At 53.7% G+C, this 17,453-nt stretch overlaps 1 protein-coding gene across 5 annotated transcripts in view; it reads left to right on the forward strand.

Annotated features, from left to right (window-relative positions):
- FBXO10 (F-box protein 10) overlaps positions 1 to 17,410 on the forward strand; it is a 44,671-nt gene extending 27,261 nt beyond the window's left edge. The window contains exons 6-12 of one of the 5 annotated variants that reach the window (XM_074994512.1): positions 4,646 to 4,716; positions 6,026 to 6,178; positions 7,398 to 7,670; positions 9,782 to 10,092; positions 14,238 to 14,419; positions 15,675 to 15,884; positions 15,992 to 17,410. In XM_074994512.1, the coding sequence (XP_074850613.1) occupies positions 4,646 to 4,716; positions 6,026 to 6,178; positions 7,398 to 7,670; positions 9,782 to 10,092; positions 14,238 to 14,419; positions 15,675 to 15,852 (1,168 nt within the window). In that variant the 3' untranslated portion in view covers positions 15,853 to 15,884; positions 15,992 to 17,410. Of the gene's footprint in view, positions 1 to 4,645; positions 4,717 to 6,025; positions 6,179 to 7,397; positions 7,671 to 9,781; positions 10,093 to 12,001; positions 12,119 to 12,232; positions 12,490 to 14,237; positions 14,420 to 15,674 lie in introns of those variants that run through there. The other 4 variants (XM_074994511.1, XM_074994510.1, XM_074994513.1 and 1 more) reach the window with 4 other exon arrangements.
- The last annotated feature ends 43 nt before the right edge of the window (positions 17,411 to 17,453 follow it).

Genomic DNA, 17,453 nt, shown 5'->3' on the forward strand with positions numbered 1-17,453 from the left:
AGCCCCCGGCACATGGGTGCTTTGACTCACCACCAATGCTGGAATTGAAAAGTATTGTATGGCCTTGTAGCTGCAAGGGCCAGGCAGCAGGCAGAATGTGATTACCCATGCTGAGAGTATGGATAATTAAGCTGAAATTACGCAGTCCTTATTTAAGTAAAACGCCTGCTAACTTCTCATTGGTCCACATGAGCTGAGTGCAGGGCTGGAGGCATTCTTGTCAGCGACTTGTAAAAGGGCTTAAGGATCAGTTGTTGACTCGCTTGTTGCAGGACCGCAGTGAGTGCGGGCAAGTGTGAGACAGCTTCACGTGCTGTAAGACACCAGGTCCGGAGCGGGCTCCCTTCTACAGAGGGTTACAGAAGTGCTCCCTCCCACAAGTGGCAGTTTCTAAAACCAGATGGGCTTCATGGCCTGTGGCTAATAAGGCTGGAGAGAGCTGGTGGGAGTGGGCTCGGGCGGGTCTGGAGCCTCGCACATAACAAGCAGTCCTGGGGCACCTTAGAGCCTAACAAATTGCTTGAAGCTCATGAACTAATAAATGTGTTGGTGTTTATGCGGGAGAACAAGTGACTTATTATGGCATATTCGTTTGCTCCCTAGCCCGTGGCAGGTTGCCAAAGCACAGTGTGGGCCAGAGTAATCGAGACGTGTGTTGAGCTGCTCAAGAAGGAGCAGGATTATTTCCTCTTGGGTTCCAGGAGGAGAAGACATCTTTTCTGCACGAGACTAGCCCAGGCATTGCTGAGCCAGCCCTGCAAAAGGAAGAGCCCTCTTGCCCGGGGCCAGGCTTCATTCCCCCCCGGCACTCACAAGCGCTTGCCACGGTGTGCTGCTCTTGCAAGGCAGGGGGACAATGAGCTGTCCTTGGCGCCGGCTCTGTTCTGGCAGTGACTCAGTAGTCAGGGATCAGCCTAAGCCTGGCGTCCAAACTGCTAGCTGTCCGACCACCAGGTAGCTTCCAAATGCCAGGGCTGTGCCTGCGCCCCGGGGCGCCCAAGTGCCCATCAGTTGGATGCCCTGAGGACTCCAGGCACTCTGTAAAGCCCCACGAGGTATCTGAGCATCTTTAGGTGCCTGAACACTGTTAAGAGCCTGGCCCGTGGGAGCTGCAGTACCCAGGTTTAGTGCAGGTGCTAGGAGCTGGAGCTTGCTGCTTCTCAGGAGCCCTGCCAACACCCCTCCCCAGTGGTACCCCTTGAGGCCGCACCTGTGAGCAGGCAGCCCCCTGCTGTGACTCCCCCCAGTGCCCATGCACCCCCGGGCCGCCCCCCACCCCCTGGTTAATCAGGGATGCAGTAAACGCCATGGACAGGGCCGGAGCCGTGAATTTTTGTTTCTCTGCCCAGCGTCGTGGCTTTTGCTGAGCAGGCACCCCTGGAAGCTAGCTGCAGTCCTGTATTACACACTGCGCTCCTGCTCATGTCACGGAACTGCTCCCGCTGCTGGGCCGGCAGAGACCGCTTTGCATTCAAGCAGTGCGGCGGTGAGCCCGGGAAGGACCCTGCGCACGTTCACGCACCGGGCAGGGGGTGCTGACTGGTGCCCACAGGCAGGGAGAGCCCCTCCTGCCCCCGTGCGTGCCCTGCTTCAGCTACCCAGGGCGAGAGACTGCTGCGTGCGTGCAGTGCGCTGCCCTGGCTCCCTTCGGCCCCTGCATTCCACCACTGGGCAGGGACGGCAGCCGTGCGCAGCCCCGATGGAACGTGTCCAACGCCTCCAGGGGCGAGCACCTGTTTGCAGCTGGGACTGCTTGCCCTGGGGCCAGTGCAGACACCAGTGACTCTTGCTGGGCTGGCACCGCGGCAGGGCCTGTGTGATGCTCTCGAATCGGTAGATGGGGTTTTCCTGCTTGCAGTGTCTCGGGTTGGGCACAGCCCTTCGTAAAGGGCGCTGCACCAGCCCAGTGGGGCAGCAGAGGGCTCTGGGCTTCCCAGAGTGTCCCTCCTCCGCTGAGGTGGTTTACTACAGCCACTCCAGTGGTGCACCCTACGCTTCACAGGGGTGCAGGCAGCATCCTGGCTGTGTGCGCTCAGTCCAACCTTCCCCGCTCGCTTGCCCATGAGCTCCCACCAGGGGAAAGTCCCACTGACTGCACAGGCCATGATCCTGGACAGCCCTTGCTCATGCTCCCCAAAGAAGGGAGGGAGGGGTTCAAAAGAGTTCTGAAAGAGGTGACTGAGACGCTCACTGACCATCCAGGAAGTTTTTGGAGAATGTTGGGGATAACTCCCTGGTACAAGTGCTGAAGGAACCAACCGGGGCCATGCACAACTTGACCTGCTGCTCACAAATAGGGAGAACTCAGAGGAGAAATAGAAGTGGGAGGCAACCTGGGCTGAAATGACCATGAGATGGCAGATTTCAGGATCCTGACAAAAGGAAGGAAGGTGAGCAGTAACATACAGACCCTTGATTTCAGAAGAGCAGACCGACTCCCTGAGAGAACTGATGGGCAGGATCCCCTGGGAAACAGATATGAAGGGGAAAGGAGTTCAGGAGAACTGGCAGTATTTTAAAGGCGTTTTGCTGAAGACACAGGAACAAACAATCCTGCTGCGTAGCAAGATAGAAATGTGGTAGACAACCAGCTTGGCCTAGCAGGGAAATGCTTAGTCTGCTTAAACTCAAAAAGGATGTGTGTGTAAGAAGTGGAAACTTGGACAGATGACTAAGGCAGAGTATAAATCTATGGCTGGAAAATGCTGAGCAGTAATCAGGACAGCAAAGGCACAATTGGAACTGCAGCTGGCCGGGAATGTGAAAGGTAACAAGAAAGGCTTCAACAGGCATGTTAACAATTAGGGCGTTATCAGGGAAGGTGTGGGGCCATTACTGGGTGAGAGAGGTGACTTAGTGACAGATGATGTAAGAACTGCTGAAGTACTCGATGCATTTTTTTGCCTCAGTCTTCACGGCCAAGGACAGCTCCCACATACAGTGCTAGACAATGCAGTATGGGAAGGTGGACGGCAGCCCTCGGTGGGGAAGGAATGAGTTAAAAGCTGCTGAGAAAAACTGATTAGTAAAGTATGGCGCTCTAAAGAGGATGGGGAGAGGCTGCTCTCAGTGGTGACACACAGCAGACCAAGGAACAATGGTCTGAAGTTACAGAGGGAGAGGTCTAGGTTGGATATTTGGAAAACAGTACTTCACCAGGCAGGTGGTGAAACTGGCATGTGTTACCTAGAGAGGTGGTGGATTCTCTATCCCTAGAGGTTTTTAAGTTCCAGCTTGACAAGGGCCTGGCTGGAATGACAGTTGGGGTTGATCCTGTTTCAGGCAGCGGGGCTGGACTCGATAGCCATCTGAGGTCCCTTCCAGCTCTATGATTCTATATGCTCTCAGTGCAACAGGGTGGCTAAAAGAGCTAATGTGATCCTGGAGTGCGCTGGCTGGGGAATCTCTGGTTGGAGGAGAGAGATTTTTACCTCTGTATTTGGCACTGGTATGACCGCTGCTGGGAGGCTAAGTCCAGTTCTGGTGCCCATGTTTTAAGGAAGATGTTGCTAAAGTGGAGAGGGTGCAGAGAAGAGCAACAAGAATGACTTAGCGGTTAGAAAACGTGCTTTACAGTATGAGCCCAGTCTGTTTAGCTTAACAAAAATAAGGTTAAGGGGTGACTTAGTCGCTGTCTAAGTACCTACATGGGGAACAAATATCTAATAATGGGCTCTGCTATCTCCCAGAGAAAGGTCCAGTGTGTTCCAGCACTAGATGTTCATGCCAGATGAGTTCAGGCTGGAAGTCAGGAGTGGTAAGTTGTTCCAAGGGTGAATCACCTCATTGTTTAAAAAAAAAATATATATATATATTTTAAACAATGAGGTGATTCACCATTGGAACAACTTACCAATGGCTGTCCTGGATTCTATCTCTGACCAGTGTCAATAAAATGTGCACATTAAGCTCTGGTTCATTGGGCCAGGTTCTTTGCCCACTGGGACTAACCAGTGGCTTCACTTGGTTGTTGTGGATTTGCATTGGAAAGCAGAAGTGGGACCTGTTCTTCTCAGTTTACTTTGCCTTCCTTTGGTGCCCCGATGTGTGTTACAGGGTTTCCCTCTGCATTGTGCTCTTCCATTCAATGCCTCTTACTCAGTTCTGGGGGTTACAGTTAGGTAATCTGTGCCTTGGGAGCATTTTTATAGCTTCTTCCTTAAGTTTTATAACAACTATATTAGGAGGACTTGCTGTATGATGTATATTTCCAACAACAGCTGTTTCTAACAATAGGGTTCCTTGCTTCTGTTGCTTTGTACGTCAGCACTGACCCCATTCAAGTAGCATTACGATTCATGTTTTGAGCAATATGAAAATTATCCAGACACCTGCAGCTTTATTGTCTTACAAGGTTTGCGTGTATCTCTGCCTTGTCCAGTTTTCCCTCTTCTCTTACATGCCCATGTTATCCTCACTACACAGCTTGATGCATTCTTGTTAAAGAAAAAAAGGAGCTAAAGCACGGCACAAGGCAGTGCTTTGGCCAGAAGGGCATTCTGCTGCTAACGGGAGGGATGTACGGGTGATTGCATAGTTCCTTTAACCCCAAAAGTCCAGCTTAGGGCAAATTGGTGTCTGAGTAACATACTGCAAAGCACAACAACTTGGGAAGCTAACTTTGTTTCTTTTCTGTCTACTTTAGTGGAAACCATATATTCCAGGGCCTTGCAGCTGGTATAGCAGTGAATGAGAATGGAAGAGGCCACATAATAGGTATATCATTTAAAAGCAGCTTTGTTACACATGATGGACAGTGATTCCTAATGGGCATCAGGCTTCCAAGTCATACTGATGGTGGGGTGCAAACTGCCTCAGGCTGTTGGCCCATAGGTCAGTGAGCGAGGGGGGGCAGGGGTCCATTTTCTGTGTTGCTGTGTTGGAATCAGACCTTTCCTTGGCACCATTGTGTCTGGTGCTGGCCTGCAGAATCGGCATTCCCAGTCCGCTGTATCTTCCCTCACACGATGTTTGGTTTTCGTGGCAGGTTGGAGTCACTAATGTTCCTCTGCTGCAGCAGGTGGGAGCTGGTTCTCCTCGCAGTCCTTCTGCTGCACATGTGTGCGTGGAGCAGGGAGGCTGATTCTGTAGAACTGCTGATACCACTCAGTGCAATTAAGCTGCTGCTCTCCATTTGCCGTTACAGACAGTAGCCCAGAATTGCAGTTAATTACATGTAATTGAATCATTTCTCTTGCTTTGCAGGACAAGATTACAATTGTTGCCCTATTTTCCATTGTACAAAAAGTAAATACTAAGATGGGTTTTTTAAAAAAAAAAGTAGTATGATTCTAGAAGAGCTGAACAGCACCCAAGAGACAGTGCAGGGTAAATACTCATTAGAGCAGAGAGGACAGTAATAGAGCAGCTCACACCAAAATTAAACCTTCGCTTTTCTTTTCAAAGACAGACGTTATCTTAGATAGCAGTAATCTGCTGCTGCTGCGCCCATGTGTCCTGTCTCCAGCCCTTGGGCTTGCAGCTCCTTTTCCCGGCTGCTGCTCTGTTAAGGTGTGATCAGACCCCTTCCCCCTTGCACTAGGTGCTTATCTAAAGAAATGGGGTTTAGCCAGCGCCTGTACTGTGACTCCGTAATGCTCCTGTTCCCTTCACTGGGAGCAAATGCAGGCCTGTTACATGGGGTGATCTGCAAACATCAAGAGGTTTAATTTGCTAAATAATTGGCAGGTGAAATCTTAGCTCTGTTATCATCATTGTGCTCTTGACTTCACAGGGGTCAGGCAGAATTCAATTTTTTGGGGGCACTTTATTCAATTCAGCTGCAGGTGCATCATTTCTGCACTTCCCCAGCAGGGTCCTTGTTTCACTTCCACCCCGTGACGAACAGGCACTTTGCTTTTTGCTGCCCTCCGGGGAGATGAGCACCTCCCAGCAGTGTGCGAGACTCTCTCACTGACAGCTGTGTGGCAGCTGTGCCCCAGCGGCGGACTGCACATGTGAACACTGAGCAGCCTCTGCTCTTTCACTGGGGCTCTCGGGTGACTTCTTCTCTGCTCTGTGTTAGAAAACGTCATTCGTGAGAACCAGTGGGGAGGGGCGGACATCCGGCGGGGCGGTGACCCTGTCCTCAGGGGCAACCTGATCTGCTGTGGCTACTCGGATGGCGTGGTGGTCGGGGAGAGAGGCAAGGGGCTGATCGAAGGGAACACCATTTATGGTAAGAAGCTAGAAATATGGACCGTACCTTGAGCTCCTGCCCGTGGTGCTCCACATTTTGCTGGGCCCTCTCCATCTTTAGGGTGGGGTGCCAGGCCGAGCAAGAGCAAGAAGTCAGTTATGGCTCCCTGAGTCACTGGCGCAGCGTGTTGAAGAGCAGCCTGGATGCTGCTCTAACTTGTGCCAACAGCTTTGTTCCCCAAGGGATCATACTCCAGCTGAGGATGGCCGCTCCTTCTCTCTCCCTGTTCCTGTCACTCCCAGGCTGGGGAAAGGTCCCTGGTGACGTGCCCGCAGGAATCCATGCTGGGGACTTGCACGCTTTGCCATGGTCTGATATGCCAGGGTCTCCCCGACTGGTCGTGGGTTCTGTCACCGCGGGCCCTGTACCTGCCCGGGCCTTGGTGCTCTGCCAGCTCCTTGACACCAGCAGCCGGCCCACAATCACAAGCTCTCACCATCTAGTTACCTCAGGCAGGTTGTTGCTGATGGTCCCATCTCCTCCAACCCATCTTCCCCGAGTTTGTCGTTACCAGGAGCACAGCTCGTTCCCCCCTGGTTCGTTGTCGGCACCACCCTCCTGCGCCTAGCATGGGCACACCACACAGTGCACACCAGAGAGCTGCCTGGTGGGTGAAAACCAGCAGTGGAGGAGTCTGACCTGCCCTCGCCCCAGCCCCGCCCCCGAGCGCTGGAGACGAGGGTGATGGACGAATTCTTCTGCCCACCAGGCCTGGGCTGTGGATGCAGTTCTCAGGGTGTGGGTTGCCAGCGTAGGCCAGCTCCAGTCCCCAGAGACTGGGCCTCCTTTGCAGCTCCCAGCTGGTTTGCCTTGAGGGCTCCTCATTGTTTTTTTCCTGGGCGAGGTGCTGGGGGAGGCCGCCTCCCCAGCCTGGTGCTGTGCCTGCCCTCTTGTGAGGTGACACTCAGGGCTCCGCGGTCACAGCTGCAACGTTCCACGTGCTTTCCAAACCACGGCCCATCCAGGAAGCTCCTAATGGCTGCGATGTTCCAGGGGTTCCGGGCTTTCAGAGAGCTCTCCCCCGCCCTGCTTTCACTGTGCAGTAAGGCAGCACTTGGTGAGCTGGGCTCACTGCTGATATGTGCGTGCGTGGCGGGGGCGTTAACTAACACTTCTGTTGTCCCCCGGGGGCCGAGCCGGGCCGGGCCTAGCCCAGCGGTGCCTGTGACGGGGGCTGCCGCTCTCTGGCCTGTTGCAGGTAACAAGGGCTGTGGCGTGTGGATAATGTCCTCCAGCCTCCCTCATGTCACCAACAACAGAATAGGCCACAACAGCATCTACGGGGTGGCCGTGTTCTGCCGCAAGGACGACGGGGAGGACTACCTCGCCAGCCACGGTGGCAACGAGAACTTCAATGAGGAGGGCGAAGCCGCCAGCTGGGACGACTTGGACAGCGAGGACGAGCACTCGGCCTCCCGACACCCCGTCAGCGTGGCCCTGGTGGAGTCCAACAGCATCAGTCACAACGGAGGTGAGCCTGGCCCCTTCTGCTTGTGCCTCCCCCAGACATATAAACACACGGCTAGAGAATGCCGGGGAATCATCAGGAAAGTGAGAGCACAATTGGAATTGTAGCTGGCAAGGGATGTGAAGGGCAACCAAAAGGGTTCCTATAGGGATGTTAACAATAAGAGGGTGATCAGAGAGGGTGTGGGGCTGCTACTGGATAAGGAAGGTAACCTGGTGACAGATGATGTGGGAAAGGCTGAAGTGCTCAATCCATTTTTTGCCTCAGTCTCCAGGGACAAAGTCAGCTTCCCAGCTACGGCACTGGGCAGTGCCATGTGGGAAGGAGGTGGGCAGCCCTTGCTGGGGTAAGATCAGGTTAAGAGCCATTTAGAAAAGCTGAGGTACACAAACCCAGGGTCCGGATCTACTGCATCCAAGGGTACTCAGGGACCTGGCAGATGTCATTGCAGAGCCTTTGGCCGTTATCTTAGAAAACTCGTGGAGATTGGGAGCAGTCCCGGATGATTGGAAAAAGGCAAATGTGGAGCCCACCTTTAAAAAAGGAAAGGAGGATAATCCAGGGAGCTATAGACTGGTCAGCCTCTCCTCAGTCCCTGGGAAAATCATGGAGGGGATCCTCAAGAAATCCATTTTGGAGCACTTGGAAGAGGGGAAAAGTGATCAAGAGTAGTCAACATGGGGCAGGTCATGCCTGACCAATCTGATTAGCTTTTATGTTGTGGTAACAGGCTCTGTGGACATGGGGAAGTCAGTGGATGTGATATATTTTGACTTCAGCAAAGCTTTTGATACAGTCTCCCACAATATCTTTGCCCATAAGTTAAGGAAGTGTGGATTGGATACATGGACTGTAAGATGGCTAGATGGTCAGGCCCAATGGGTAGTGGTCAATGGCTCAATGTCTGGTTGGTGATCAGTTTCAAGTGGGGTGCCCCAAGGATAGGGTCTAGGGCTGGTATTGTTCAATAATGTTTGTTAATGACCTGGATGAGGGGATGGATTGCACCATGAGCAAATTTACTGATGACACTAAGCTAGGGGTCAGGTAGATACATTGGGGGTAGGGATAGGGTCCAGAGTGACCTAGGTAAACTGGAGGATTGGACCAAAAGAAACCTGATGAGATTCAGCAAGGTGAAGTGTAGAGTCCTGCACTTGGGACGAAAGAATCCCAATCATTGTTATAAGCTGGGTGCCGAATGGCTAAGTAACAGTGCATCAGAAAAGGACCTGGGGATTATGGTGGATGAGAGGCTGGATATGAGTCAACAGTATGTCCTTGTAGCCAAGAAGGCTAACGGCATATTGGGGTGCATTAGGAGAAGCATTTCCAGAAGATCTACCAAAGTTATTATTCCCCTCTATTCAGCACTGGTGGGGCCACATCTGGAGTATTGTGTCCAGTTCTGGGCTCTGCAGTATAGAAGGGATGTGGATGCAGTGGAGTGGGTTCAGTGGAGGGCAATGAAAATGATTAATGGGCTGGAGCACATGACCTATGAGGAGAGGATGCGGGACTTGGGTTTATTCAATTTGCAGAAGAAAAGAGAGGGGTGATTTGATAGCAGCCTTCAAGTTTCTGAAAGATGACTCTCAAAAGGATGGAGAGAAGCTGTTCTCAGTGGTGTCAGATGGCAGAACAAGGAGTAATGGTCTCCAGTTAGAGCAGGAGAGGTCTAGGTTGGATATCAGGAGAAACTATTTCCCCAGGAGAGTGCTGAAGCACTGGAATGTGTTACCGAGAGAGGTGGTGGAATCTCCATCCCTAGAGGTTTTCAAATCCCTGCTTGACAAGGTCCTGCTGGGATGATTTAGTTGGTGCTGATCCTGCTTTGGCAGGGGGCTGGACTAGATGACCTCCTGAGGTGCCTTCCAGCCCTAGGGTTCTATGATTCTGTGACCCAATGTGCAAACCCGAGCTCCAGTGGACCAGAGGTTTTCTTGTCGTGTTGGTGTTTATTCAGCTCCGGACCATGGGGTGTTGAAGGTTTGAGTGCACCCAGGGTTGGCCGGGTCCAGGCTGGTAGAAGGTTTGTCTCTCTGGCTGCCCAGCAGACCCACCGGGATCATCTGCCTGGACAAGTTCGCTGACTTCTCTCCCCTCTTTTGCAGCTGCCGGGCTGTACGTCAAGAGCAGCGAAGCACTGAACATCATTGCCAATGCCATCCACGCCAACCGCGACAGCGGGGTGGCCGTGTTTCAGAGCAGCCAGCTCACGCGCATCGCCAACAACAGCATCTCTTGCAACAGCCTTGGGGGGGTGCTGGTCGACAGCCAGGCCCGCGTGGAGCTGCGCGGCAACGGTATCTACGACAACAGCAGCCACGGCATCGCCTCCAAAGGCGACGGGGTCATCATCGAGAACGACATCATCGGCAACCGCGGGTGCGGCCTCCGGCTCTTCCAGACTGCGGACATGAAGGTGGGTGGCCAGATGAGCTGCTGCTTGTCACACCTACAGATTCAGGGTCCCGGTGCCCTCTCCTCCGGCCTGTCACCGCGCACCAGCAGAAGAGTGCCCTGAGGCAGCCCTGGTTGCGCTGCACTACGGTAGTCAGAACCTCCTGGTCTGGGTTTAAAGACAGCCCAGGATGGAGAACCCCCCCCCGCCCAGATACATTGGTCCCCTGGTTAATTATGCTCACTGTTAGAAAGCTGCCCGTTTCCTGTCTGAACGTGCCTCTCCTGCGTGTGTGAGGCCAGCTGGACTGGCACAGGAGGTGGAAACCAGAACTGGTTCAGCGCAGTGCGGGTGTCTAGTGCAGGAGGAAGGTCGAAGTCCATAGGCCAGAGCTGCTGTCTTCAGCTGTGCGGTGACACCTGCCATCACTAAGGAGCCCAAGGACACGGGAGCAATGGGAGCTCCCCTCCCTTCGCAGGAGAAGAAAGCAGCACACAATGAACAGGCCAGTTAGAGGGGCTCGGAGAGCGTGAGAGGAGAATCCCCACTGACAGGCATACGTGTGTAATGGGAGTAAGTCATTAGCTCTGTTTATTGGCAGGTGGCAACGCTCCTTACACAGGAGCACAGCATCGTTAGCCTCCTTTCAGGGGGTAAACTGAGGCACAGAGCAGGGACACGACCTGCCTGAGGTTACTCAGACTAGAGCCCCACTCTCCAAAGTCTTTTTGCAGGACTCATAAGGACAGCTGCACTGGGTCAGACTTATGGTCTGTCCGGCCCCGCTTCCTGTCTTCCAGCTGTGACCAGTGCCCAGTGCTTCAAAGGGAATATACAGATCAGGGAAATTTTGAATGCTCTGAGTTTCTGGCAGTCGGCAGGTAAGAGACATCCAAAGCATGGGGTCATGTCCCTGCCCATCTTGGTTAGTAGTCACTGATGGGCCTGTCCCTCATACACTTACCTAATTCTTTTCTTGCCTCAGTTATACTTCTGGCCTTTACACCAGCCTCCGGTGGGGAGTTCCCCAGATTGACTGTCCACTGTGTGAAGAAATACTGCCTCTTCATTGTTTTAAACCTGCTGCTTATTCATTTCATCCGGTGACCCTGGTACTTGCGTTACGTGAAGGAACAGATAACATTTCTGAAGTCATTTCCGTCACCACCTGGCTCATGATTGTATAGATCATGTCTTCTCTTAGTCATGCCAGAGCTGAACAGTCCCAAACTCTTGTACTTGCTCCACGTGAGAAAGCTGTTCTGTATCCACACACATTTTTGTTACCCTTATGTGCTCGTTTTCCTGTTCTAATATGTCTTTTTGGAGCTAGGGCAGCTATCCAGAACTGCACGCACTATTCCCTCTGTAATTTTATCATAAGTCTCCGTCTGATGCTCTATCCCTTTCGTAATGATTCCTGAGGTCCTGTTTGCTTTTTTGACTGCTGCTGCATGCTGCATGGATGTTCTTGGACTCCACTTTCCTAAAGGCGAGAAATATAACTGAGGTCAGAAAAGAGTTAAGTGCATAAAGGACAGGTCTCCTGCTGGTTACTACCTACAAAGACTCCAAGATCTCTCTTGGGCAGTAACAACTAATCTAGACTCCACCATTTGGTATGTCTCGTTGGGATCATGTTTTCCCATGTGCCTCACTTCAAATTTATCGAGATGGAATTTACTTTTGTTGCCCAGTTGCCGAGTTTTGTCAGACTCCCCTGGTAGTTCTTCCCAGTCTGCTTTGGACCTCACTATCTTGAGGACTTTTGTGTCATCTGCAAACTCTTAGTTTGCTCCCTTTTCCAGATCATTTATAACTGTTGAACAGCCCTGTTCCCAGTACTGACCCTGGGGGGCCTTGCTGGTTACCTCTCTCCAGTGTGAAACTGGACACACATTCTTACGCTTTATTTCCTCTCTTCTCCCAGGGCTGCTACTTTGCTTCTCAAAGGCCTTCGGAAATTCCAAGGGTGCTGTGCCCCCGGGGTCGCTCTGACACAGAAGTTTGTTGATGCCCACAAAACAATGCCATAGCTTGGGGAGGCGTGAGTTCCCTTTTGAAACTGTTGATTTTGAGATCACTGGCAAAATAAATATCATATGCCATGGGAGATGTCATTGATGGCCAGGTCCTTTAGAAATGGTGTTTCCTCTTGCAGGCACCATACCAGTTAGTGAGTCTGTCCCAGCTGGTCATGGAAAGGTATTTGTCTCTTCTGATGTCAGTGCTGGGAGTTCAACTCTCTGGTAATTATAATTATTATTATAAGATAATTTCACGTAGCTCCTTTCCCTACAAACTGTGTTAATCTATCTAGCAGGCCACAGGCAGAGGCACTTCTGGGATTATTCCTTGCACGTGCCAAGACAAGTGTCGCTCCTGTGTGGAACCTGTTTGCTCTGAGAGAGAGAGAATGGAGAGGGTCCGAGGCTGTGGACTTCGGAGGGTGCCTCTTTGCTTGTCTGGGGCACGCTCTCTCTCTCCCCACCCACCTTGCCTGATTTGGTCAGTTGCTCCACTGCCCTTGTGGTGCTCACCCAATAGTAACCAAAACCCCTCCCCAAGCCCAATGGGTTCTGCGTTCGTATTCAGCTTTAGCGGAGGGGTGTGGTTAACGGGGGACTACAGATCCCGGCATGTATTGCTCCGGGTCAGCCGGAACAGCCAAGCTGCTTGGAGCAAGAAGGCATGTTGCGCAGTGAGCCCTTCAGGAACTGCAGGCCGGACACTGCATTGGCAGTAGGAGCTGTGCGGCTCACTCCAAAGCTTGTAAGCTAGGTGCAGCTCTCCCAGTCGGAGGGAGTGTTGCCTGTTACCCTCAGGGGACAGTCCCCCGTGTCCCAGTCTCTAATGGGAGGAAGGCGCAGTGCAGTGCAACGCTAGCCTGGTGCAGTTGTCGTCACTGGACGTGCAGGAAGCTCAGAGGCCACACGATGGAGACGGTGCTCTCGCCTCCCTTCCAAGCGGGAGCCACAAGCTGCTTCTGAAAAACATTCTGCTGATGGAGTTGTTGTCTTGTGGGCCTCAAGCTAAACGAGGCCACACTGCTCCCTGGGCGCAGGTGCCCCGGAGGGAAGGCAGGAGAATTCAGATTGTCGGGGCCCCAGGGGAGGCGGAGGGAACCTGGGCTACGGTTGTTGCTGCTGTTGTTTCTCATGCAGATTCTGGCAGGGATTGGTTACCTCCCGGGGGAGGTCAGGAGAAGTAGTAAACAGTTTGCCTTGTCCCCAGTGGCTCTGCCTTGATGGTGGAGATGGGGGCTGTGTCCCATAGCAGACATGCAGCAGAGAGGGGATCCTAGTTCTAATGCCAAGATTCCAGGGCCAGCAGGGGTCTTCTGGTCTGCCCTTCTGCATGGCATGGGCCAGGGAATTCCCCACAGCAGGCCTGGCAGAAGAACGTCCACCTTGGTTTATAAATTGCCACCGATGGAGCCTCTGCCATGACGCTGGGTAAATCTCTGGCAGAGAAAGCCCTAAGCCCATGGCCCAATGGCTGGGAACAGGAGGTGGACACATTCAGAGGGGAAATAAGGCTTACACGTTTAAGAGTGAGTGTAAATAACCACTGAACAACCAGATCTCTGGGAGCCTTGAGCCTCTGGAGCCTGGAGCGTGGCCACTGCCCCAAGCTCCGGGTCCCTTGGCACACTCCCTTCTGAGACCGGTAACCAGCAGCGCAGCGCTGGCTGTCAGACAACACCCTACCGGAGCTCCCTCTCCAGGTGGAGCCTTCTGGGGTAGGAGGACCCCTCAGTGAGAGGAAATGAGCAGCCGGCGAACATGACTCCTCTGAGGTTCTGTGACTACATGAGAAACCATCCTGGAACTCAGTGACTTCCCCGGTCCCATCCCAGATCTCTCCCTTCCAGGTCCAGGCTGGCTTCAGCATTGCCCCTTTGCCGGCCTTGCTTGAGCACGAGTGGATTTAAGCCCCTTCTTAGACCTGCATCTAGTCAGCAAAGCCCCTGGGTACGTGGCTACTGCTGAGCAGAGCTGGAGTGTGGAATCGGGCCCCAGTAAGATGGTTGGGGCTTTGCTTGTACAGTGCCGTGTTGCTGACAGGTAGAGCTACACCAAAGTACCGCGTACAGCTGCCGCACTTCTCGGGGGGCTTGCGCCCAGTGTTTTCTGGTGGTGCCATGTCGGGATATTCTCCCCCAGGTAACCAAGAACAGGATCCAGGCCTTGTGGGGTTACGGGATCGTTATGCTTGACCAAGCCAAGGGCCTGGTGCAGGAAAACCTGATTTTCCAAGGGCGGTCCAGGAAGAGCATTCTGCAGCAGGTGTCGAATGCAGAAGACTGCATCGTGCAGAACAACAAGCTCCTCACCTTCAAGAGCAAGTAAGGCCCTCGCGCGGCCCTTAGCCCAGAACAGCCACTCTCCAGGGGTGGGTGGCGGCCCCTCAGAGAGGCCATGAGCGGCTCCACTTTCTTCACCCTCTTCTTCGGGGGCAGGAGTGAGGCTTGCTCAGTGGCGGCCGGCACTGCCCACGCGGCATGGCACAGCTCCTGCAGTTCCCAGCTCTGCTGGGCCCGGGCAGCTCGACAGAGACTGCAAGCGTCTCACTGCCGAGCACAGGGGAACCAGGTTCCCTGCTGGGGAGCAGCCAGAGGCTGGATGCACCTGTTCGAATGCCCTTCCCTGGCTCTCTACCAACAGACTCTTCTCCCACGGGGTCCTGGCCTCCCTGACTGGGGCCCACTGAGCCCAGCAGGCCTCTGAAGGGAGGCTGGAGGAGACAGGAACAGGCTGATGTACTGGAATTCACACACCCATCGCAAAAAGCCGACAGGCAGACAAGATTTTCCCACTGCTGGGCTGAGTGGAGCCTGCTTTGGAACTGTTCCTGTCAGCCAGCTGGCCGTGCGCTCGGAGCCTGTCGCTGCCCATTCTTTGAGATCAGAAGGAACGCAGCAGCGCTCGTGGGTTGAGGGGAAGCAGGGGATTCTTGTGGGGGTCGGGTGGACATGTGCATTCCAGGCCTGCACCCCCAGGACATTCCTCTCGAGACCTAAGTCAGCCATGAAAACAACTGAACCCCGATCATTTTTACCATGTCCCACAAAGACCTGTTCTTCCACAAGGCCAGGTTAGCCAGGGCTGCTTAATGCAGATCCCTGCAAGCATGTGGCCTTCACCTGCCAGGTCCCCAGGAGCCGCAGTGCTCCTATGGAGGAGGGGGTTGGAAAGTAGGGAACAAAATTCCACAACTGTGTCAGGATTCTTCCCCCGCTTCTGCTCATCAGCATTTCATTGGTATTCCACAACTGAGCACACGTTGTCCTCTGTGTGTGTGTGTGTGTGTGTGTGTGTGTGTGTGTGTGTGTGTGTGTGTGTGTGTGTGTGTGTGTGTGTGTGTGTGTGTGTGTGTGTGTGTGTGTGTGTGTGTGTGTGTGTGTGGGAGATTTTCATAAACTTAATTTATTCCCCCCCCTTTTTTTTTCCCCCATCGAAAGATCTTTAGTTTCCCCTTTCCAAGCCCACCCATCAGCACTCAAGGCAGGACTGCAGAGTCCTGCTGCTGGCTGAGACTGAAGCTCTTTCCCTTCCCCAGTGGCTAATGGCCTCTTGTAGCGCTGTGTCCTGTTTCTCCAGGTGTGACGTTGCATGGACCCTGGAGAACCCTCCAGCGCGGCCTCACATCGATGTCTCCACCCGAGGAGCCTCCCTGGCCATGAGCACTCAGAAAGCTCCCACCATGTCGACCAGGATAGCTGCACGGATGGACAGAGGCTGCCACAGCAACGGAAGCATCTTCTGCACTCTCCTTTGACTCCCATGTGAGCTTCTTCACCTTTCCCTTAGGTCGGTGCCACGGCTGAGACCCACTGGGAAGTGCCTCGTGGTGCCTGTTCATGTGAGAAGCTCCAGCAGGGGCGCTTCATTGTAATTCCCCTTCTGTCATCACTTAGGGCATTGCCACTCCCAAAACACGGTCCGCACTAAAGCAATGGCAGGAGGACGTCGTCATCTGCTTTGTGTCTTCTTACCTGAACCACGCAACTAGTCCTGGAGCGATCGTCGAGCCGGGCGGCTGCCCTGGACAGCCCACAGTCATGCCAGCCACCGGCCACTTCATTGATGAGCCCCCACAGCCTCATCAGTGGCCTAGGAAAGGAACTGGGAAGGAGTTTTACTTCCGTGCCTGGGACTGGAGCTGGCTCGGCCCCGGGGAACAGCTCGGTGGCCAGGTGAAAGGAGCATTGTAGCTGCACGAAGCTGTAGCCTGGCCTGAAGCCCATCAGCTGGCAGGGCGCATGGCTCACCATTCTGTCACCGGCAGGCAGGGCCTGCTGGCGACTCCTGTTCTGAAAGGACAAGACGACTCCCCAGGGCTGGTCAGCAGCTGATCACGCAGGCGCACTGGCTCCAGGAAGGAGCTGCTTCTCGCGGTGCTGGCCAGCAGCGTAAGACCTGCGTTGCGTGTATCATGCTCAGATGTCCAGGTCTCCTCTCAGCCCTAGCGCTGGAGACAATGCGTGAGGCCCAGTCTGCCGAACAGCGAGGACCAAGCCGTAAAGGCAAGTTCCCACTGCCCTTGTAAGCACTAGGAGCCCCTCAACCCGTGCAAATTCACCTTCCCTGACAAGTCCTCAGCGATTGCTGTGACCAGGCTGAGCGCCACACGTTCACCCTGCCACTCGCCAGGTTCTCGTGATGTCGCAGGCAGGGGGTGGGTGCTCTGCTGCCGACAGAGCCAGGAGGGACTGGCAGTTCAGCTGTGCGGGCAGGCAGGAACGTCCCCAGGTGCTGCCGCACAGAGTGGCGAGAGCCCGAGAAATCCGGGTAACTCCCCGATGTTTGCTGCTGCTGAGTGGGGCGCATGCCAAGGACTCTTCGCCCTGATCCCATGTGCGAATGGCCTGCCCGCAAGATGTGCTATTGTCCTGTCTGTGCTCTGGACGGGCAGCACCGGGACACCAGGCCCAGCACTGCACATAATAAAGGCTGTTCCCATTTGGCAATAATGGACGCTGAGGCTGCTTTGCCTTCTGCAGGCTGCTGGAATTACAGGGCAAGGGGGTGCTGCCTTGCTCACCTGGGACTCCGACGCAGCCTTTGGCTTCATGGGATTTATACCAGCTGGGGGGTCTCGCTGGTTTTGTTAAGCAAGTTCTATGCTAGGTCATCTCTGTCTGCCTCAAACTCTGTGATACTCCTCCTGGCCCCGATCCCCAGCTGGCGCAGGTGACGTTACTGCCCTGAAGGCCCACGACTCCGTTAGAGTGAATGGAGTGATGCTGCTTTACACCAGCTGGGGATCTGGCCCCATGTGGATTTGTTTTGTTATGGGGGGGGGGTTGTTTGTTTTTTTAAGAAAAACAGCTGTTTTACCTGAAAACTTTTTTTAATTAAAACAGTATATTACGGTAA

Source organism: Carettochelys insculpta, chromosome 5 (genome assembly GCF_033958435.1).
Source record: "Carettochelys insculpta isolate YL-2023 chromosome 5, ASM3395843v1, whole genome shotgun sequence".
NCBI classification, from domain to species: Eukaryota; Metazoa; Chordata; order Testudines; family Carettochelyidae; genus Carettochelys; species Carettochelys insculpta.